Raw genomic sequence first — 21,496 nt, 5'->3', positions numbered from 1 at the left:
CCATCGGCCAAGTTCTCTATGGCACCCTATTTCTGGTATAACCCATCCTTATCCTACAGACACAATCATCGACCGCGCCGCCTTCCTTCTGTTCTCTATTCTTCCTTGGTATCTGTGGTTTCCCAACTTCCATTATCGAGCACCTCCAAGTATTCATGCTTGAATACTTGCTCCCTCGCTCTCACGCCCATTAACCAGACTAGCCATTATTTGCGAGGCCTGTTGTTCGCGCAAGGCCTGGATGGAATCCTCCACCATGCGCTCCAGGAACCCCAACGAGACGGCATCATCGTCCAGCCCCTCGTGCGGGTGGCAGCGGTGACAGCGCTCGTCATCATCGTATGGCGGCACCCTTCTCTAGGGGATGCAGAAATCGATCCAGCTGCCCAGGTAGTCCAGCCGGTTGCGCGTGCTATCCTGGAACTCGTGCTCGCGGTAGATGTCCTCAAACTCCCGGAAGCTGAGCTTGCCCCAACCCCCCGCGCGTCTTGGCCTCCTCCTCCGCCACGTCCAGGCGCTTCCATGTCTCCAGCGTGGCGTGCAGGATGTGGGCCTGTTGGTGCTTGTCCTCTTCCGTGTTGTTGTTCTCGTTCTCGTTCTCTGACTCTTCCGACCATCCCTGTCCGTTGGTGTTCTTGTCATCACTTGGGCTAGCATCAGTGGCCTTTTTGCGGGTGATATGCGCCGGCTCCACAGATGACGGGGATGGGGTAGAAGTCTCAACATATGAGAGTCCCTGGCTGAGAAGCAGCTCGGCTTCATCGTTGGGGCGGAATTGAGGCATAGTCGGGTCGCGGTAGAGCACAGGCGTCGGCAGAGCGGGTGTTGGGTCAGAGTGGTGCACCGTGGTGGTGTGGGCATCATCAGCGTCGTTGGGAGCATTCTCTTCTTCAGGTTTGGGATGGGATGGCTCGGTGTGATCAGGAGCATGTTCGACTGTGTAGCCACTAACTTCCAGTAACTCTTCCAGGCTCTGCTGCTGGGCCGGATGCGCACCCGAGCCAGAGACAATTTCATCATCCGGAGGTGTCGTGTTCGTATCCACCTCCAGGTGTTCAAACAGGTGGCGATACTTGTTGCGCTCCGCACGGGTTTCCGCACAGCGAATCGCCAGATCTTCGGCCTTCTTGAAGATATCGTCCAAGAGCTCGTTAAAAGCTTGTTGCGTGACCTGATACAGAATCTCTTTGCCAGCATCCCGCTCGGCGTCGGGGATTTCCATCCCGCCCCATCTCTCCGGTACGCTGCGCGACGAAGTAGACGGGTTGGACCGGATATCGAAATCATCGGTATCCTCGGCAAAGCGAACCTTGGAAGAGGATCTAGAACGGGGCGAAGGAGCAGGCTGGGCAGACTTGGATGATTCAGCAACGCCATTGAGACTTTCCAGTACGTCGTCATTCTCATCCCAGCCTTGCGGGGGAAGGGCACCCTCTTCAACATCGAGGTAGAACTGGCGGCGCTTCCATCGTTCGAGAAGCTGTCTTCGGGCTTGGACTCTGCGGCGCCTCTCATTACCCAGTCTTTGGCTGCTGGCTGAGCCAGTAGGGTGAGGGACGCGGGTTATAGTAGCAGCGCGTCGGTTGGTGCCGTTGATGTATCTGATAGAACCTCTGGAATCACCAAAGCGGATTTCCGGCTCAGCCCTATCCGCGTCGCCATCAGGAGAAGAACGGTCTTGGTCGTCGGAAGAGGCACTATCGTCATCCTCCACCCGTCGCTGAGAAGGCTCATCACGGCTAATAGATGCGATGATATCGTTGAGTTGACTGTAGTCACCGTTGACCAGTGATTCGAGATCCACAATGTTTTGAGGCGGGCTGGTGAGACCAGACCAATACCTGGAATCGGCATTGCTGGAGCGCGGGTGTCGAGAAGAGGAGCTGAAGGATTCGGTGAAGAAGCTTTGGTTGGTATTGCGAGCGAACAGGCCACTGAGGATATCTTCGCGGGTGGACGTGTCTGGCTTGTCTTGGTTGATTACGCCAACTTTACCATCATGGATATCGACGTCGCCGTTGGAGCGGAACACCTTGCCTTCCATGGGTCGCGAGTGGTCGGCCGGTGGCACTCGGCCTTCCCTGCCAAACAAGCTACTCAGGGGAGCCCGGCTGTTGACCAGTTGCTGTACCTCGGTCGCTGCCATCATGTGATCGTCCAGACCTTCCAGGATATCGCGGTGCATCTGTTTATAGAGTACGTAGTAGGCTCGGAACATGCGGAGGAAGTCCTTTCGACTGACGAAGCCGTCACCATCGATGTCGTAACCTTCGAATGTCCTCTTGAGTTTGTCCTTGCGCTTTCGGTACGAGACACCGTGGAGGAACTCTTCAAACCCGATCAGGTCGTCCTTGTTAGTGTCGTAGAATGCAAACATCCGGTCGTGAATCAAGTTAGGCGTGGTGTGTTGGTAGCCACCAGAAGGTACTAAACAACGTTCAAAAGTCTTGCGGTCCATTGCCAGGCAAAGTCCGGTCGGGTCGTCCCTCCATTCCGTGTTGGCAATAAAAGTCCACTGTTCCCAAAAGGCGTCCAGCTCGACGCGCTCGAAGCCCGTCTCGTTGGCCCATTTGACAAGCAGATGGCGCGGCAGGTTTCGAAGAGCGTTGTCTGGATCACCGGGATACCAAGCGGGCTGGATCTGGCGAGGGCCGAAAGGCGGTGCAGGAACTCGGACCTTGTAGAAGACGTGGGTTTTGATGTGAAGACCTTGGGATTCGCAGACCTCGCACAAGTCGAAGTCGGTACAGTTGGCGCAGCGGTAGCGGATGCCCCGGATGGGGACCATACCGCAGCCATTGCACTGGCAACCGCGATGGACGTAGGCATTGCGACGGGCATTGTCCTCCGAGACTCTAAACAGGAGTGTAACAATGTTCTCGCCGGTTCGCTGTCGGGGTGCCTGGGATGGGTCGTTGTACCAATCGTCGTCATTCAGAGGTCCGAGTAAGGGGAGGGTGGCGTTGTTCGTGTCGGCGTTCTCGTCTCCTTGGGCTTGGGCGTCCGACTCGGAAGAGTCGTCGGGACGGAGGGAGCGGCGGCGGTTTCGGCGGACGGCATTGCTTCGATGCAGGCCAGTTGGACCATCGGCGCCGGTATCCGAGGCCTGGAAGTACTGGGAGATGCAGTAGTATGAGATGGATACAGCGGCGACGGCGGAAACGAAGGTGATGGCAATCCTCGGTCGCGTCAAGGTCGAGGCTGCTGCAGTTGATGTCGAGGACATGACGAAGCTGTGTTGACGCTCATAGCGACAAGGCCTGGCCTCGAGAAACTATGGTTCGTTCAATGCTTGGAGACTCCTGCACAGCAGTGCTCCAGAGATGCTAAATTAACCTGTTCGATAACATGGGCGTCCGATTCAAAAAGAAGGATCGTACGTCTTCTTGCTGCAATCTGGCTGCTCGAAATGGCCCGATTCCAGGCGCGCGGGCGCATGCGAGAGCTGACGGTTGATTTGGATATTGAGAATCGAGCGGTCTTGGGCGGCAAAATCGGAGCTCTCGTAAGTGGCAGCAACAAGCAGCTGCGTCATTGCTTCGCCAATGCAATACGGATAGTTCCGTTCTTGACATCTCACATCATGTAGAGTCAACAATGGTGCACGATGTACATTCTGCCAAAACTATTATGTATTTTGAAGAAACCGCTTCGATGGATTGAACATATGCAATAGCAAAATGCAATTACTTTGCTCCCTGACCTGTCTGTTCCACCTTCCGCCTCAGTATGTCGTGGACCTCGGTCACGAGTCAAAGCATGCTACAGTCTGCTTGTATTGTCGATAATCAATCTATGGCCTTTCCTTGTGCTATCCGGGCCCCATCGCCTCCTCCAAACTCGCTGCCGAAAGCTCCAGTTTTGAACCAAACTCTTCATCCAGCACTTACGCTGAAGTTTGGCGGGCCAACGTAGACCCGCACCTGCCCAGTCGGCGACTGCTGGTTAATCCAGACGATCTCGTCGGGCGAGATCTTGTGGCTGCCGTTGGTGAACGTCGTACCCGGCTCGGCCTGGTACGAGAGCCACAGCTCGGCGCCGCCGTCGTCGGTCTTGGTCAAGTTGAAAGCCGTCCTATAGTCGCTGCAGACTGTCCACGGGACCGAGGGGAAGACCTGGTAGCTCGGCGGGGTGGCATGGCAGGTTGAGGGGCTCGAGTCATCCGAGAAACCAAAGTCCAGGTCTGCGCTATACTCCCATGTCGGTCAGTATCCCGTGATGTACAAGGCATTCATGTTCTGTGGTGAGTGAGTAGATAACTACATACTACCCGTCGCTTGAGTGAGGGAGCGCTCCTGCGATGAAGTTTTGGATTTGGAACGAGGATTTCCCGTATTTCTGGGCTGCAGTGGCCCCGAAGAGCATGGGTAAGAGATGATTGATGATTCTCATTCTGGAGCAGAGTTGGCTACTGTTTGGGAGTATGTAGTTATGTAGAATGGAAAGTAAGAGAATGTGATTCATATGTAAGTTCGAGGGCTCATGTGAGTAGGCCCTCAAAGATGCAATGATGAGTACAAATCTGTATAGACAGGAGACGGTCGTACTTCGGCTTGCCGCACGGCTTTTTCTTCTTCTTTTTCTTTTCCCTTTTCATTTCTTTTCTTTTTCCTGTACGAAAGGGAAGGGCCTATCTTATCTCACGCGACCCTAGAATTGTCCAGCCTTACACAAAACAACGAGGCAAGCGAGGAACTGGTTGTACCGCACGACTACCTACGTCGCACATGGTTTGTTCATCTCTCAGGGGTAGAAAATCTTAGCTACAATCTCAGCAGATGCAAGCAGGCGCGATGTCTCGGGGCTTTGCAGGATCTAGGGACTGACAGATCGGGGCCAGGCAAGATTAAAGCCAAAGAGCACGAAGACGCCATCAACAGCATGTTATGGCTGATTAGGGGAATCCTAGCGGGTGCGAAACACAAGTATCATGAATATACTGATCTAACAGCTTGGGTCTTCTGTGTCTCCGCCAGCCGATGTCAAGGGCAACTCGGAGGTGTGGATGCTACGGGAGTGGCCGAATGTGCTCGGGAGTGAGTGGAGTTCGGCCTACTGGTTGGCTTATGCATGCATTGGAACAGGGTGCCTCCTCCGTAGTAGATCAACTTCATGGCAACAAGTTTGCAAGATGCATTTCTCCCAGCTACTACTGCTATCAACGAACAGGTAGTATGTTTGCAGCTGGCCACCATACGAATGCCAGTTGCACGAAATATCGTATCGCAGCCTACGCGGTCACGACCTGACGAGTCTGGATTGCGTGTCGCTTGGGCTGACGGGGCTCCGCAGGCGCACAGTAACGGCGAAGGGGAATGGCCAGTTGCTAAAGTTAGCCTCCAATCCTGTTGCTTGGTGGTTGGCAGCAGAGCCACTGCCAAGCGTTCAACTGCCGCCACTAATTCCAGTCAGGCCGGTTCATCGGTTCTGGCTGCATGCCATGTCAACAACTTCTGGCCAAGAGGCGGGCGTGTTGCAATTGTTGAAATCGATTTGCCGTGGTCTTGATGCCATGAATATGTAAGTACATAAGCATTAAACATACGAGGTCAAGGTGACTGATGCATTGCGAGGGGATGAAGAATGATGTAATGTCGGAGGAGCAGATTTCATGGGTAAGGTTACTCCAGGATCGATTAGTAGGCACCGCCGAGCGTCTAAAATCAGGGCGCAGTCCAAAACAAACCGCTAAATGCAGGAGGATCAGCTGCCGAGAAGTTGGAGTGGGAGCCCACCACCCGATGACCTTGCGTGTTTCAGCGCCTTTCGCCTGCTTGGCCTGCTTGGCCTACCCCCCGAAAGCCAAGCCAAAGCATGGCCATCGATGCAAATAGAGTGGCTGTTCATTGTCCTTGTCCACGTCAGCCCACCCCGGCCAACCCTTTACTTGGGCCATGCCGCATTGCCGACCCTGCAGAAGAATGAAGAACCCTCTGCCTATCTTCAGCCAACCTCTCACAATAACTTCACTCACTCTTTCTCCAACCTATTGAAGAACCCTACATACATTCGTTTCCCGCTTCTTCGTACGTCGACACTCGCTCTGTGTCAAGTTGTTTGATTGTCCGAAATATTGATTTGTACAACAAAACAAACACATCCCACCTAAAGAGAGAGAACCAAATATGGCACCGCTTATCGTCAAACCCGGCAGTCTCCCAGTGGATCAGCTGGTCCGGACCGCTAGAGCTGCCGTAGTTGCTGCCGGCCCCGGGGTTGCTCACCTCGCCTCCCGTGATGTCCTGTTCCGTCGGGACCTGGCCGTCACCAGCGATGCCCAGAAGGTCACTCTCGGTGTTATCGCCGCCTACGTCGTCGCCATCGCTCTGTTGTGGAACGTGCCCTACATCCGATGGAGTCTCTGGCCCTTCAAAGTATGTTGTTGTTTACTGTTTGCTTAATCATCCACACTTGAACCGTACGCTAACCTCCCCCTCACAGATGTTGGTCATCGCGTTCCATGAGTTTGGCCACGCCATCACCGCCGTCCTCACCGGCGGCCACGTCAAGTCTATCTCGCTCGACCCGCGCGAGGGCGGCGTCACCCACATGGTCGGCGGCCGGAGCGCCATTACCCTGCCGGCCGGCTACCTGGGCAGCTCCCTGATCGGCGCCCTGCTCATCTTCTGCGGCTTCGACATCGTCGCGAGCAAGATCGCCAGCATGGTCCTGGCCGTCTGCTTCCTGCTGACCCTCTGGTGGGGCAAGCGCGACTGGCTGACCATCCTGACCGTCCTGCTGGCCGTCGGCCTGCTCATCGCCTGCTGGTTCATCGTGCACGCCGAGCCCCTCCGCTTCGTCGTCCTCTTCATCGGCGTCATGTCGAGCCTCTACTCCGTCTGGGACATCTGCGATGACCTCATCCTCCGCAAGGTCAACAGCTCCGACGCCAGCGTCTTCGCCAAGCGCTACGGCGGCTCCTCCCAGTGCTGGGGCGTCATCTGGTCCATCATCTCCATCATCTTCATGGCCGCCGGCATCGTCGCCGGCATCGCCGCCTTCCCCCAGTCCTTTGCCCAGCAGGAGGAGGATTCGAAGCACTTCTTGCCTACCCGATAAAGCACGGGAGATAGCAGTGTATGTCTTGACGAATCACGACGTTTTCTCCTTTAATATAGATAGATACCCTACCTCCTAATTACGTTACTTTACGCTTGTCCACCGTTGCTGTTCCGATACTCCAACCATCTGTGTTGGCGCTACTAGGCGTCAACTGTTCATATTCAGCCTTTGAAGTGTGTGGTAAAAGCATAAGAATTAACGAGCCACTTATATAGCTAACTAGATAAAGCTATGCAAAGGCGCCCGAGGTTTATTTCCACGCCTCGCTCCATGTTGTATTGGCCCTACCTGGTTCCACCATCGTTGCTGGTCTGCAACGCAGTCTTGAGTTCGGCAGTTGGCGGACAACCTACCACATATGTTTTGTCTGGCTATTAATCATACCTTGGACGCCGTGGAGGGCGCTGGTCGTTTGCCCACCATCGCGGCGCCGAGCCCCGATCGAGCGATTCCGAGGCGTAACGGTCGCGCCCCCGGGTGAGCGACTCGAGCTGGGGCGGGGGCTGGCCCGCGACGTGGGCCTGGTAGTCGTACGTGCTGAGGTGGTTGTCGTCGGTGCCCTGGTAGTGGGCCCAGGCGCGGATGTCGCCCTGGGGCCCGTCGAAGTTGTGGTTGCGGTAGGTCCTCGTTCTCGTTGGGTTGGCGTTGCGGCCGTAGTTGTCGGGCGATACGTCCATGCGCATGCCGTAGCGCGTCCAGTGGCTCTCCTGGTCCGGGAGCTGGACCTGTCCGTCACGCGGCTTGTCGATGGTCTCCGTCTCGGTCCCGAGCCACCTCCCGCGTCCGCTGTAGTAGTTTATCGCGGTGGCGTGGGTGCCCTCTTGCATCGCCCTGTCTATGTCCGCTTGGTCGGCGGCGGGGTCTTGCGCTGCTGCGGGGGGCGTGGGAGAATAATGCAAGGGGCCGGCGACTGCTCCCGAAGCCGCGGGGGCTGCGCTCCCTGCCGCCGTAGTTGCATAGTAGGCCGCCGTATCGTACCCGGTAGTCGGAGGCGCGTAGGACGCGCTGTAGGCACTACTACCGTAGGCTCCTGTCGGATCGCCGCCATACCCACCGCCATATCCGCCGCCATATCCGCTACCCTCGCCTCCTGATGTCGGATATCCGTAAGACATCTCGAATTTGATGCGTCTGGATATTCTTAGCTTTACCTACTAGTTCGTGTCCGTGGTAGATCTTTTGGTACAGTATCCTGTTACTCTCTGTTTATGCTTGGTGGTTTTTTTTTCTTATGATTCCGAGGAGGGATCCATGGCTCGCTGAGCTATCGGTTCTCGGGATTTTCTACCCCCAAGTTGGCCATGTTTGGTTGATGATCATGAGGTCCCAGTATGTGCCATCGCCGAGATGTGCATCCGCGACGCTTTCTGGTCCTTGACTCTTCATCGAGTATGATGCATGGAACTGAATCAACATGTTCACTACACGACGTTACAAGTAGATCAAGAAGTCATCATTTAGTTATTTGGCGACACCACGAAAGTTGAAGAAATATTCAAGCAGGACTGTTCGTTCCTTCCTCCTGCTCTTTCTCATACAGCCCCTTCATAGCGAAGGCGCTGCTCCCATCCTATCATGGCGTGCACGATATGTCACGCGCGCCTTAGGGATACCAACCAGCCGCCGAGAATGAATTGAGGGGGGTGTACAGACAATGTATGATGCATGTATCACTTTCCTCTTCCACGCCGGCTCTGCCTAATTATTTATTAATTAAAATTTGTTTAATAAGAATACGTTTTATGCTACTAGATAGATTTCGATAGATATTATACCATGGCACTGATTATTCCCTAGTTCATACAGGATGACACGATATGGCGGGGGCAGCGTTGTCGCCATCAAGGGGATAGATCTTTCCTATCAGGTTGTTTACATATATCCTCCTTCTAGCTTCCGAGTATCACAATGTCATCTCTACGTGGCCATGTCCATTCGGTCTTGCTAAGCTAACGGTCATAGTTATTCAACGCAATGGGCAACAAGGAAACACCATGGAGCAGTGCTCCCCATTATGTCTCCTGGCAAACATCTGTACCTCTCCCACTCCTGGCCTTCTATTCGACATTGGGTTTCGGAAAATTATCTTACCGGTGTGATGCTCCATCCCTGAGACCATTCTTGCAACTCGGCGTTTCCTTCCGCTAAGTAAAAGACTCGCTGATCGGGATCCCAACTGGCTATTACCGCTGTCATTTCCTATACGAGCAATACAAGCGACCGCATCATCGCTTCCAGAAGCCTGACAAGAGCTCCAAGCCTTCGGAGCATAAGCATCCTCTCCACGAGGGAGGCTCGAATGGGCAGATAGACTGCCGAGCAAGCTTTGTCACGTGCCTGGCTTCCCTTGGTCGCACACTTGCGTACGCCACATCTAGCCGGTGGACCGTGGTGCCTTCGTAGAACATCATCAGAAAGACACCCATCCGCACTGGATAATGGGTGACATGGAACTACTGGCACACGAGCCTCCAAAGCCAGGCAGCGCTAGTATGTACAGTAACTCTCCGTGGACGAAGATACGCATGAGCAGCACCGAAAACCCCTTTACACCTAATGCCAGAACCGGAAGAAGACGTAGTGGCCATTGGTATGTGGCGACAAGACTGACATAGCAAGCCAGACCTACTATTGTAACCCAACAACTCCTCTAACCCCTCTCATCACACCACTTTACCTACCTACTCACTTCATATCAACCCCGCCCACTCAACTTCTCCCCCACCGCGATCCTCTGCTCCAGCACCCCGTGAATCCACTCCGTCTTCTCCATGATCGGCGCATGCCCCATCCCCTCGACAATGTGCCCCTCGGCCGGCTCCAGGTACTCGATCAGCTTCCGCCCGTGCGGCACGGGGATCATATCGTCCTCGACCCCGTGCACGACCAGGATCCGCTCGCGCCCGACCCTGTCCGCGAGCTCCTTCAGCTGCTTGGGCGACTTCCAGTGGAACCCCGCCGCCACCAGCTGCAGCAGGAACCCCTTTTTCGTGTACCCCTCGGCGTCGCGCGACTTGTGGATCTCCTGCGCCGCGAACCGCTCGTAGTTGGTCCGGAACCGCCCGTAGTTGGCCGGGCACGGCGGGTCCCCCGTCTCGAGGTTGCCGTTGCCGAGCACGGGGTCGTGGGGGGCCGGCTGCTTCGGCGGACGGACGCGCGGGGTCGTGTGGACGTCCGGGATGTGGCACTCGTCCGGCTCGTCGAGCCACGCCTGGGCGAAGATTTTCGAGGCCGCGAACGTGACGGTGCGCTCAAAGGATTTCGGCATCAGCATCGTGATGCGGCGCGACATGTCTTCGGCGAAGGACGTCGTGTTCTCGATCCGCGCCGCCGTGTTGAGCAGGTTGAGGGACGCGAGCCGCTCCGGCACCAGCATCGCCAGCTCCTGCGCGATCATGCCGCCCATGCTGATGCCGACGGCGTGCAGCTGGCGCTCCTCGGTCCAGCCCAGGTGGCCAATCACCTCGAGCACGTCGCGCGCCATCTCGGACGTCGAGTACCGCATAAACGGCTTGGACGAGTGGCCGCTGCCGCGGTTGTCCATGATTAGGACGCTGTACTTGTCGCCGTGGTCGTGGCCGAAGTACAGCGTCTGTCGCTGCCACGACCATTTCGGGAACCCCAGTCCGCAGATGAGCTATGCCGAGGGGGAAAACGCGGGTAAAGTCAGTAAGCAGCAACGTTTCGCAAGGGCATGGCGGGAGGCGATTTTGACGAAAGAAAACTTACAACCAGCTTAATGGGGCCATCACCATGAACTTCCCAGCAGATGTCAATAGGACCACCTCGATCCGCCGCGACGGGCAAGAGACCGCTCTGATGCGGTTCGAAATGCCACAGGGCGGTGGGAAAGGCCGGATTGGTGACGACCTCGGCCACGGTCGGGAAGGCTGACCTGGATTGAGTGTTAGTCGGCTGTGTAAGTTCTTCCGTCGTTTCTCTCGTTCCGGATACCCGCTTCTTCCGCTTCTCTTGTTCCACGGTAAGGATTCTTTGCTCACATCTTTGAGATCGGTAGAGTTTGATCCTGCCGTCTTGGAAGTGAGGGAGGGAGGATGGCGGGCGGCAGCTTGTGTGCTCCCTTCCTTAACACCCCTGCTGGTTTATGAGTGAGCCTTTGCCAAGATCAGCTAGGAGAGTGAGTGAGCTCTCACGGGAGGATATAGGCAGTCGATGGGGTGTTATATCGCCCAGCGCAGTGAGGGTTCAATCGGGTCGGTGATTATCGTCGCCGATGACTGAGTGGAAACGCAATATTGACCGGCTTCTTCACGGAAATGAAACCCGGAATTGACGAGAACGAAGCGAGGCAGAGGCGCAGGTGATGCTCACTCAAACCCTTGCATGCCTAGGTTTTTCGACATGATCTCTTGCATAGGCGATTGAGGTGGGGTCGAGGCCGACGGGGGTATGACGAAGCCTGTCCATCCTGTCCATCCTGACTGGCTGGAGTCTCGTCAACATGGTTCAATTCAAAACACACCTCGGCATCTCGTCCTCGCCTCGAACCCCTAAATACAGTACAGTAGCAGCCCGGACGTCTTCGACCGGGCCATTCTCCCAACTCGGGAGTATCGCTGAAACGCCTGCACAAACCATCGAGCTGACGAGGAACGGAGTAAAAATGGCCTGTCAGCTGAGCTCCCAAAAATAGTAAAGTAAACCAGCGGCGAACGGGAAAATCAAAATCACTATTCATGAATCATTCCGTGTCAGGTCCACCCATCTAATAATGTTCTTATTGTTCAACCTCTTCTTCCCAGGATATCTCGTCCATTCATACCAGAATACTTATATTTACAAAAATCGAACCCTCCCGATTGTGTGTATGTACTCCCTCAAATGCCTAGAGCTGGGTCATGTAGACAGACCCCCAACCCAACCTCCCAAAGTATATCGATTACAACTCCTGCTGCGTTGGCTTTGTTGCACAACTCCGAGGCTATGTGTGAGAATCGTCCGTGTAAATCGTAGACGCCTATATATGTAGCAGTCGCAGCAGCAACTCGCTCACTCTCTTAGTAACACGTCTCTACCCTGTCGAGTCAATTCCGTCCTCGAAGCTCAGGTGCTGGCGATCCCCAGGCCCACACGCTGCGGCCCCTGCCCATAGCTCTCGACTCGGGATCCGTCGTTTTCTCGCTTTCGGTCCACCGTCGCTCGCATCCGCCGGCCCTCCATGAGCCCGCGCAGTCCACGTTTTTGCAGACCAATCACGCTGCTCAGCTCACCACTCCACACTTCTCGCACAGCACCCCGTTCGCTATCTCCAACCTCGCTGCTCCATTCGCTTCCGCTCACGCTGGTAGTCGCGCTGTGCTCTCCGCTTCCTGGACGCGCGCCGGGGATGCTGGTGTTGATCCTGAGTCCGCTCATGTTGCTGGACATATCGTCGCCAGTGCCTGACGTCGAGACCGACATGGACCGGCCGTTGGGCTCGTTGCCGGCCAAAGTAGAGTCGGGGTGGACAAAGAAGTTGGGGTTGAGCGTCCCGTCGATACCACGACCGCCACCCGCAGCCATGGCTGTGGCGTTGAAGACGGCTGCCGCATTACGCGAGTCCAACAGCGCATGCAGCCGTTCCACCACTGCCTCCAAAAGCCCATCGATCTTGTAGGGCCGCGCAATCTGCAGTAGAGAGCAGAGAATCTGTGGCGTGCAAAGCGGCGATGAGGTGGCCGGAAGAGACGATGTGTATAGAAAGTGCAACAACGCTTGAATCGCCAAATACGTGTGCGGTAGGTAGAGGCATCGCGGCCGCGAGGCGGGCGGCAGAGATGCAGGAGTAGGAGCGGCATTAATAGTGGTGAAGTCGGTAAGGCCGTTCCCAGATACCGAGGTGGCTGCCGTGCTTGGAGGCTTGGCTGAACCGTTGGTTGACTGGTTACCAAAGCTGCTACTCAAGGAGCTATCCGCCGTGCTTCGGTTCGACTGCGTGTTTGATTGTGTGATGGTCATCACCGACATTCTAGCTCCGGCTGAGCTGGACAAGCCTGTCCTCAGAGTGGCCGAATCGCTGCCGTCTTGCGTAGCCGCACCTTCGCGGAGCAGCTGCACAAAGTAAGGGCCCCATCGTCGGCCCACGATTCGCGAGTTGATGGGGATTCGTTCCCCGCCAATGCAAAGAATGTCCATGTCGGAGAGCTCGCGGAGTCCTAATGCCTTCTCGCCAAGCTCTTCGGCCGCCCGCGAGTGGAATCGGCCTCCAGCGGTCCAGCCTGCCTTTCGCGCCAGGCTCAGTCCGGGCATCATATAAGGACTGCTTGCCGAGACGAATCCAGACATTGGTGAAACCTTTCGGGGGCTGTCGTAGAACCCAAACGCCTCCAGTTCAACCATGCATACGTTCGAGAAGTTTATCCGTCGGTGGTTGTAATCGTCCACCAGACTCCTCTTCCGGTTACCCAGGATCACGAACGTGTTTCTCCTGTTCCACAAAATACCTCGGTTCCAGCTGCCTTGGCTGAAGATGCTGCCGCCAGCATCGATGCGGGCCCATGTCAAGGTCTTGAGATCCAGTGCCCACAGAGCATACTCTTGCTTCGAGCTGGTCAGGTATGTACCGCTAACTACGAAGTAGTGGTCGATGACTCCACCGTTAGGGAAGCGAAGACCGGGAGGCGAGTATGTCCCGGACATGGGTCTCTCGGCCAGAGACCCGTCGGATCCGCGGATCTGGAGCTCCAGCTTCACGTCGAGGAAGTTGTAGTTGGAGTAAATGAGCATCGAAGATCCTGGCTCTCGGGCTTCTTGGCTGATTCCGGATTCCTGGCGCGGCGTGATGGCGCTGGCCTTGCCGAGTCTGGAGGTAACCGAGGGTGGGAGTGGCGCGACCACACTACGATACGCACCACAGGACTTACCAAGCGGTTGCGTTGAGGTCCACTTGAGACTTCGTAGGTTGAAGACGCTGATCTGCTCAATGTAGTGGTTGGCCCCATCTTGGCCGCCCACTACAATCATCTCGGCGCCGCCAGCTCCATCGATGTTGATGCCGATCCTGCCCTCGTTGGGGTTTCCTGACGAGGGATTGTGTTGTAACGCTGATAAAGGCGCCTTGTGGGAAGAGAAGATGGCGGACGACGGCAAGATACAGGCGCAGTGCGCGTATCGGCCTTGTGGCGCATCTTGCGTGGGAATATATGTCCACTTCTTGGTTGGGGCATCGTATATGTAGATATCTGACATTACAGTTACTTCGGGTTGTTGATCCTGGCTGGTCACGGCCGGCTGATTGTTAACCGGTGACATGCCTCCGTAACAGACCAGTTTTGTGTCTCCCAGGGTACACATAGAGTGGAAATAGCGTGGCGGTGGTACATCGCCGTTGGTCTCGAGCTTGGTCCAGTGCCGCCTGATAAGATCCAACTCGAAAAGGTCGGCCGTGAGAGGTGCCGGCCGGCTGCGTGAGAGAATGCGTCCTCCGAAAACGTACAGCTTGTCTCCGAGAATGGTCGTCGTAGCTCCTACCAGCGGGTGTGGCTCCCTTCCCGTGGTCCGGTGAACGTTGCACATCAAGCCCGAGAGGTGGGTCGACGATGAGGAAGTGGAAGGTGTCCCTACCGCCTGACCCACCGCCGGCGTCCGACTGGAAGAGGCCGCAGGGGGCGAGGGTCCTGCAGAAGCAGGCCCATTACTGCGCTGTGCCATGGTGTCTCTAGATTGTCCTCCTTCATGGTCATCGTTTCTCGTGATGCTCGCCACGCTGCTCACGCTCCCGCTGGTGTCCATTCTACCATTGTTGCCGCCGTACATTTGGCCCATCGGGTTGGATGTATTGGAGTCCATCGTGCTGGTCCTGCTCCTGCTCTCTACGTCGGAGCCCAAGACAACCTGTATGTCCCCCTCGAAATCGCTATCAACTATCGCGTCCAGGTTTGTTGATGGATTGTTCTGTGTCGAGGCCAGCGGCGTAGTCGGACTGTTGGTGTCCAAACCCGGTGGCGGCTCGGGCAGAGGCTTCTCAAGACTGTTCTGCAAACTTAGGTTCCGCGCATGTTGTGGTGTACCGCTTCGGGGAGGTAGTGGTGCAGACGTCGGCGGCGGTGTGTTCGGGTTATTGAAAGCCTTCAATGCCAGTCGGGACGGTGCCCTGTTGAGCCTAGCCGAATCGTCTTTGCTCTCTCTCCTCGGCTCCTCCTTTTCTCTGGCCAGGGCTTCTTTGCTCGGGTTGGCCTTCTTTCGGATTCCTCGAAGAGCTTCTCCAAAGATGTCGGATGGCGATCTCGTCGGGGCGGATGGCCTCGCAGGGTTTGCTGAGCTTGGCTCCGACTCGGATGCGGGAATGCTTGGTTCGAATTCCCAGGGGCAGACTTCGTCGTCAACAACACCACCTGAGGCGAACCCCGATGTTAGTCCTTTCTTGCCCGACATGATGTTGCCCTCCCGCCGCAACGTTTACGGCCCGTCACTCTCTCAAAACCAAAATGCAAGGAATGGAGGAGAAGGAAGCCAAAAAGCGAAGAAAGCAAGAAGAAACTGGGAGGTGAAGGCAGGAGTGGTGGGTAGGCTCTCTGGACGGGGCCGGGAGCGACTAAACAGCGGAGGCCCCTCCGACTTAGGCCAAAAAGGGAAGCGATACTCTCGCGCAGTCTATGGCCAGGGGCATCGACAGGAACAGAGGGTAGGAAAAGAAGGGTGAGAAGGAAGGAATAACGGTCGGTGCTACGTCAAGAGAGGACTAGGACCGGGGGAAAGGGTCTGTCGTCACGTAGCAGCCGTCGGGACGAAACAGCACGAGATGGACCGCCATGCGACAGCGCGCTACCAGCCAGTTAGGGTGCGATGAGGAGCAGGTGTACAGGCCGAGAGGGCAAGTACAAGCTGCTGTATGCGTGTTGTGGATGGAGACAAGACAGGGTGGCCTGGCCAGTTAGGCAGGCAGGCATGGGCATCGGTGAGGGACAGAGACGGCGAGGAGGAAGCGAAACTTGAGGGCGCAAAGGTCGAATGGGGCCAGAAGTGTGCAGTCATGGGCAGCAGCGAACGGGGCGGTGGGAGCGAGAAAAAGTGCCGCTCCGCTCCCAGTCAGTCGGTGCTGGTAGCAGGCTATGTATGTACATGTGGATTTTGGACGTACCTTGCTTGCAGCTGGATGGGGATGGATGGGGGGAGAACGACGTTGTAATTTTAATTGCCAGGAAGTTCGTGGGAAGAGGGAGGATGGTACCTCGTCTGGTAGTCCTCCGCGGATCGTCTCAAGGCCCTCCCCTGCCTTTCCTTGTTCCTTCCGGGCTAGGCTGAGATTCCCTTTTTCTTGGGCCTTCTCTTATTTTATTTTAACCCCGTCCCACGGTCCTGGTCCAAGCAAGCGCAAGCTATTGGGGATTCGACGGTACAAAGGGTGCGTGCTAGACGTAGTACTGTAAGCAAGTAGAGAGAGGGGATCAGGATCAGGGATAGAACGATGATGATGCAGGGTGGGCTGTCGCACAGACGCCCCGTCCGCTGGCACACTCACTTTTTCAGCTTAGCAGTGGTGGTGCTGGTTTTCTTCTGCAGATACAAGCAAGCAAAGCGGCCGAGTGCTCGTCGTGGTTGGTGGTTGGAACAGGCACGCGGGCACTCAAGGGTAGGTGGGTTTGGGTCGCCGCTGTCTGGTTGTCTGGCTATCTTTCTCCCTTCTCGCTCTTTGTCGGCCGCCAAACCAACCGCCGTAGTCTGTGGGTTCGTGTGACAGATTGACAGCAGTCACACAAATCGCGACCAGAGCAGAGCGCAAGAGTGCAAGTGGCCGGCCAATTTGAGTTTAGCTTCCAAATTGACGTCTCGGGCTATTCTTTTGGCACTGCTGGTGGTCTGCCGGGATGTCGGGATGGGGCCTGGGGCCTGGTGATTGATTGATTGATTGACTGCTGGAATTGGGGGTGTTCTTCTGGCTCGGGTGGGCATCATCAGGTCGAATGTTCGTTCGCGCGGCCGTTCTTTTCGGTGGGGAAAGGGGGGGAGAGAGAGAGAACAGAAAAAGGCTGACATGGGCGACGCACCCGTTTGAGAAAGGCAGGTCAATCAATTGACGGATGAAGTTGGTGGTGGGCTCGGGTATGGAGCGCCGAATTAATTGAACGAACGCTTTTCTGGGAAGTACCCTTTTACTTTTGGTCTCCCCTTCTTCCATTTTTAGAGGGGGTGGCTGGGACCCCTTCAGTGCTCACCCCTCGTCATCGTCAGCCATCATCACGTTTTGATCAGGAAGAAAAATGGCCGGTGATATACCCCAAAAGAAAGAATTCGGCATGAGCAAGTTCAATGCAATCGAGTGATCGAGCCTGTGCTAGGGTTGATGATGTCCGTCTTTCGGGACATCATATTCTGTCTACGTTTTCTTCTTGGCCTTAGCGAATGAACACCGGATGAAATGAAGCTCATGATGGATGAAGTAGATACATGCTCTACTACAGTACACTGGCGTAAAGGCTTGCGTCCACTACTACTAGATAAGCAATACTACTAAGCAGCGATAGATGCGTGCTCGCTGTCTCACCTAACGCTTTTGGAAGTGTCGCTCCGAATGGATAATCGTTCCCGACGAGAGCGCGCCGTGGTACAACTGCTTTGGCCCTTTTCTCGACTTCGATCCATCTTCTGGCGCCGAACCAGCTCCAGCTCCCTTGCAAACAGTTCTGGCAAAACGGTCGAAGACCGTTTGTGAGCCTTGGCAGGGGCACCGAGAAAAAGACCCCCTGCTTCACAAGCCACTCAGCACCCATGCTCGCGAGGCGAGCAGGTATCACCCGCTGCTTCCTCACAGCTGGTCCTCCTCCGGTCCATCGATGCAAGGTACCAGACTAAATCACTCATGTACTGGCAGGCATGCATCCCTGGTTCGAAAAGTGGATGAGAAGAGAGGCCTTGCTACTTATTCCTTGTTTCGTTCACATTGGAAGAGAAAAACTACTTGCCTCGATGCTATCCCGTATGATGCGTCGTTGTATTCAGAGGCAGAGTCGTCGGTTTCAAGCACGACGAATATCGCGTTATGTTGTAGTTCGGACGGGCCCTCCCGTGCTCGTAACAAGTAACACCCGCCCGCGATCCTCTGTCTCGCAATCCCAATGCGCAACTCTTGGGCCTCGAAGGCGACGGGATATATTAGCCTCTACTGCATGCTTACAAAACCTCTAAATACAGCCGAAACGTTTTACCCGCAACGAAAAGCCTCGCGTGATATTCACCTGGAGGGGGTGGTGTACGCGAGGCACGCTGTTCAGAAGCACACTGCATATGCAGGCAAAGAAGAGAAGAAGAAGAAAAACTCGTTTGCATATATGTACCTGATATGTAGCCAAGATGCCGTAACGGTGGAAAAGACGGCATACAAACACATGGCACACATGCATGATGGCCATCTTCTTCACCGCATATGTATGTGCATCCAGACATCTTTGCAGCGGCTGTACGTTGCTAAAGGGAGTACGTACAACGTAACCAGACGCCAGGGTCGTGACTCGCGAACGCGTATCGTGAGTGGTTCCTTGGGTGGTTCGACACGCGCTGTTCATATTCGTTACCCTCCGACCTTCCCACTGGGGGCCTCTATGCACCGTTTAGGCAATGTTCTAGAAATTCGGGCCGTTTCGCTCGCGACTGCGCGCAACGCAACGGCAATGGCACACGTCCCATCGATCGACTTTCTGGAAAGTCACGATGTTACTTCGTCGGCCGTAGGGAAAACGGAGATTTCCACGGTCATGCCCGTCCCGTCTCAACAGCATTACGAATTCGAGAAGTGAGAAACGCGTCGAGAGCGAACGACTTTTCCGTAAGCGCAAACGAGGCTTCGAGTTTGGATGGTCAAATGTCTCGGACGTCAGAATCAGACAATTTCGACATCCCTCTCGGGGGGTCCTGCTGAATCTTTCTTCGTTTGTGGCCCTGTCGGCCTAGGAAGAGACGGCTTGCTTCCGGGAAGCTCCAGGCAGACTTCAGATGAATTGGAAATTCGCGAATCCCCCTGTCACTCCCCACAATCCCCCATCGGCCTCGTGAGTCTAGGACTCAAATGAATACCGACCTATTCCCTTTTCTGCGCCGTGTGCAGCATGCCTTGTCCTTGTCCTTGTCCTTGCCCTCGCTTGCTCTCACTCGTTCGCTCTTGGCACATATCAAGTAGCAGCAACCGTCAACTACTAGTGTGTATCAAGGGGCGTGATATGATGGCATAATGGAGTCTCAGACAACAAACACCGCTTACATCTATATGAGGAAGGGTATTGCTATATTGAGGAAACATAACATCACCCATAGTCAAACATCATCTCCACTATGACATGATCCGTACAATAGAATATTCGCTGCTACACCGAGGCGTTGGACATGGATGGCTACGCCGAAGCCGAAGAGTTGGGAAATGCATTGCTACATCGAGGGAGATGCTGGGATATGCAATCTCGGTGTGCACATGTCAGATGCAACCCTTCCCCTCCCGACTCTCGCGCCCGCGGCTGGCGCGGGTTTAATCTGCGAGGATAGGTTTGTTTCATGCTATGCCAACAGCGAGCTCCACCAGGCGGGATTCCGTGACTCGAATTTGACGCGCGAGTATGATCTGCGCACTATTGCTACCGTAACGCGGCAGAGGAGCCGGGTTGTTACTTCCACTCTGCCAGCCCAGCAGCCCGGGGAGGATGACGAGGAGGGGGGCGGCTGGACTTGTGTTTCATGTCAAGGTCATAGTCGTAATCCGGCGTGGTTGTGTGCGATAAGTACTGCAATATACAACGGTATAAAACAGATCTGATGGGCCTAGGTATTATGTGCAATGCAGAGCACTGAACCCTCATTTGCTTATCATGTCTTGGTTTCAACTTTCTTCTTATTATTGGCTAAATTGGGGTGGGTATATTTGAACTGGCAAGGGGAATCTATTATAGCCCAAGGTGTGCCGTGAGTGTGTGATCTGTGTGGGCTGTTTCGCCATCTCGTTTGTTTACTGATCGGATCGACGACCTCGACAATCTCTGTTCCACGAAACCCCCGTCTTCGTCTGCCCGTCTAGGGCAAATTGTTTTCATCTATTCATCTCATCCATTCTGTCATGCTCACCATCCACGGGCCCCGAACCTAAGCGGCCGAGGTCTTGTCCTTGGGCAGCGGCGTGAAGCGCAGGTAGGGCTTGACGGTGCGGAAGTCGGGGAAGAGCTCCTTGGCCTCCTCGTTCTTGACGGTGGGGTGGACGATGACGTCGTCGCCGGGCACCCAGTTGATGGGCGTGGTGATCTTGTGCTTGTCGCCCGTCTGCAGCGAGTCGACGACGCGCAGCACCTCGGCCGTGTTGCGGCCGGTCGAGGCCGGGTACGACAGGATGAGTCGGATCGTCTTCTTGGGGTCGATGACGAAGACGGAGCGGATGGTGAAGGCGATGCCCTTCTCGTCGACGTTGGTGGTGTCTTGGTAGTCGAGCCTATTACGTCACACACTCAGTCAATTGATATGCCGATGATGACACGGGGGATCCTAGATCGGGTCTATTAGAATGGTAGAGGACTGGCTTCTTACATGTCGTAGAGGTAGGCGACCTTGCGCTCCTTGTCGGCGATGATGGGGAAGGAAACCTTGGAGCCGGTGACCTCGTCAATGTCCTTGATCCAGTCGCCGTGGCTGCCGACGGTGTTGGCCGAGAGGCCGATCAGCTTGACGCCGCGCTTGGTGAACTCAGGCTCGAGTTTGGCGAAGGCGCCGAGCTCGGTCGTGCAGACGGGCGTGAAGTCCTCTGGGTGGGAGAACAGCACGACCCATTTGTCGCCGATGAACTCGTGGAAGTCGATGGGGCCGGTGGTGGTCTCGGCCTTGAAGTTGGGGGCGGTAGAGCCCAGGCGGAGGCTACGGAAACGACAATGTCAGTAAGTCATTCGCGAGACCATCTCTGGTGGTGCCGCGCAAGGGCGGGATATTATCGCGGGACTTACGGGGTAGCACGCTCTTCAGCCATTGTGTAGATGTTTGTTGCTTTGGATTGGTAATGGAGGGGTATCACAGATAAGAGGAAGAAGTGCGAGTGGATGATGAAACTGAAGACGCAAGTTCAAGTAGATCGAAGGGGTGGCTACAGGTTGACTATTTATTCTGACGCAGGACCGATTCCCACCTCGGCGAGAGAGAGAGAGCACGCCAGAGAAGAGACGGGCGAGCTTAGCAATCCCCATGCCCGAATCGCTCACCCAAACTCACGCACGCGTATCTATCTCGCAGCCCATCCTGGATGGACAGCCTGCTACTTTTCGAGGGGTACGTTCGGCCAAGTGCCCAGGGGCTAATTGGGTTGATTGCCGCCCCCCTCGCAGAAGAGTCCAGAAAGAAAAGGGCGCGATTATCGATGTCGCCATATCTCAGCAACGCGAGAATTGGTCAACGGGATCATGGATGGCGTTCGTCGAGCTGCCCCGCGACCCCTCAATGTGGCCGCATTAGGAACGTGGAGGGGTATTGCGTGATG

At 55.5% G+C, this 21,496-nt stretch overlaps 7 protein-coding genes across 7 annotated transcripts; 1 reads left to right on the top strand and 6 right to left on the bottom strand.

Moving 5' to 3' along the window:
• Positions 1-357: 357 nt before the first annotated feature.
• PG986_002543 (E3 ubiquitin-protein ligase HERC2) lies at positions 358-3,226 on the bottom strand (the record flags this gene model as incomplete). The annotated part of the gene is made up of 2 exons (XM_066838765.1): positions 358-450; positions 509-3,226. The coding sequence occupies 2 exons, from the start codon at positions 3,224-3,226 to the stop codon at positions 358-360; spliced, it is 2,811 nt and encodes a 936-aa protein (XP_066703829.1).
• Positions 3,227-3,875: 649 nt separating this feature from the next.
• Positions 3,876-4,365, bottom strand: PG986_002542 (uncharacterized protein; the record flags this gene model as incomplete). The annotated part of the gene is made up of 2 exons (XM_066838764.1): positions 3,876-4,188; positions 4,268-4,365. 2 exons carry the CDS (start codon positions 4,363-4,365, stop codon positions 3,876-3,878), a joined length of 411 nt encoding a protein of 136 aa, XP_066703828.1.
• Positions 4,366-6,125: 1,760 nt separating this feature from the next.
• PG986_002541 (uncharacterized protein) lies at positions 6,126-7,059 on the top strand (the record flags this gene model as incomplete). Its single annotated transcript, XM_066838763.1, has 2 exons — positions 6,126-6,374; positions 6,442-7,059. The coding sequence occupies 2 exons, from the start codon at positions 6,126-6,128 to the stop codon at positions 7,057-7,059; spliced, it is 867 nt and encodes a 288-aa protein (XP_066703827.1).
• A 377-nt stretch (positions 7,060-7,436) lies between these two features.
• On the bottom strand, positions 7,437-8,177 carry PG986_002540 (uncharacterized protein; the record flags this gene model as incomplete). The annotated part of the gene is made up of 1 exon (XM_066838762.1): positions 7,437-8,177. The coding sequence occupies one exon, from the start codon at positions 8,175-8,177 to the stop codon at positions 7,437-7,439; it is 741 nt and encodes a 246-aa protein (XP_066703826.1).
• Positions 8,178-9,757: 1,580 nt separating this feature from the next.
• On the bottom strand, positions 9,758-11,426 carry PG986_002539 (alpha/beta-hydrolase; the record flags this gene model as incomplete). Its single annotated transcript, XM_066838761.1, has 3 exons — positions 9,758-10,699; positions 10,792-10,957; positions 11,395-11,426. 3 exons carry the CDS (start codon positions 11,424-11,426, stop codon positions 9,758-9,760), a joined length of 1,140 nt encoding a protein of 379 aa, XP_066703825.1.
• A 700-nt stretch (positions 11,427-12,126) lies between these two features.
• On the bottom strand, positions 12,127-15,435 carry PG986_002538 (kelch domain-containing protein; the record flags this gene model as incomplete). Its single annotated transcript, XM_066838760.1, has 1 exon — positions 12,127-15,435. The coding sequence occupies one exon, from the start codon at positions 15,433-15,435 to the stop codon at positions 12,127-12,129; it is 3,309 nt and encodes a 1,102-aa protein (XP_066703824.1).
• Positions 15,436-20,124: 4,689 nt separating this feature from the next.
• Positions 20,125-20,992, bottom strand: PG986_002537 (mitochondrial peroxiredoxin PRX1; the record flags this gene model as incomplete). Its single annotated transcript, XM_066838759.1, has 3 exons — positions 20,125-20,464; positions 20,560-20,883; positions 20,970-20,992. The coding sequence occupies 3 exons, from the start codon at positions 20,990-20,992 to the stop codon at positions 20,125-20,127; spliced, it is 687 nt and encodes a 228-aa protein (XP_066703823.1).
• Positions 20,993-21,496: the final 504 nt, after the last annotated feature.

Source organism: Apiospora aurea, assembly GCF_038362705.1.
Source record: "Apiospora aurea strain CBS 24483 chromosome Unknown utg000002l_segment0_segment0, whole genome shotgun sequence".
In the NCBI taxonomy this organism is placed as follows: Eukaryota; Fungi; Ascomycota; class Sordariomycetes; order Amphisphaeriales; family Apiosporaceae; genus Apiospora; species Apiospora aurea.
The sequence above is the reverse complement of the archived record's forward strand: the minus strand, read 5'-3'. Positions and strand labels throughout refer to the sequence as shown.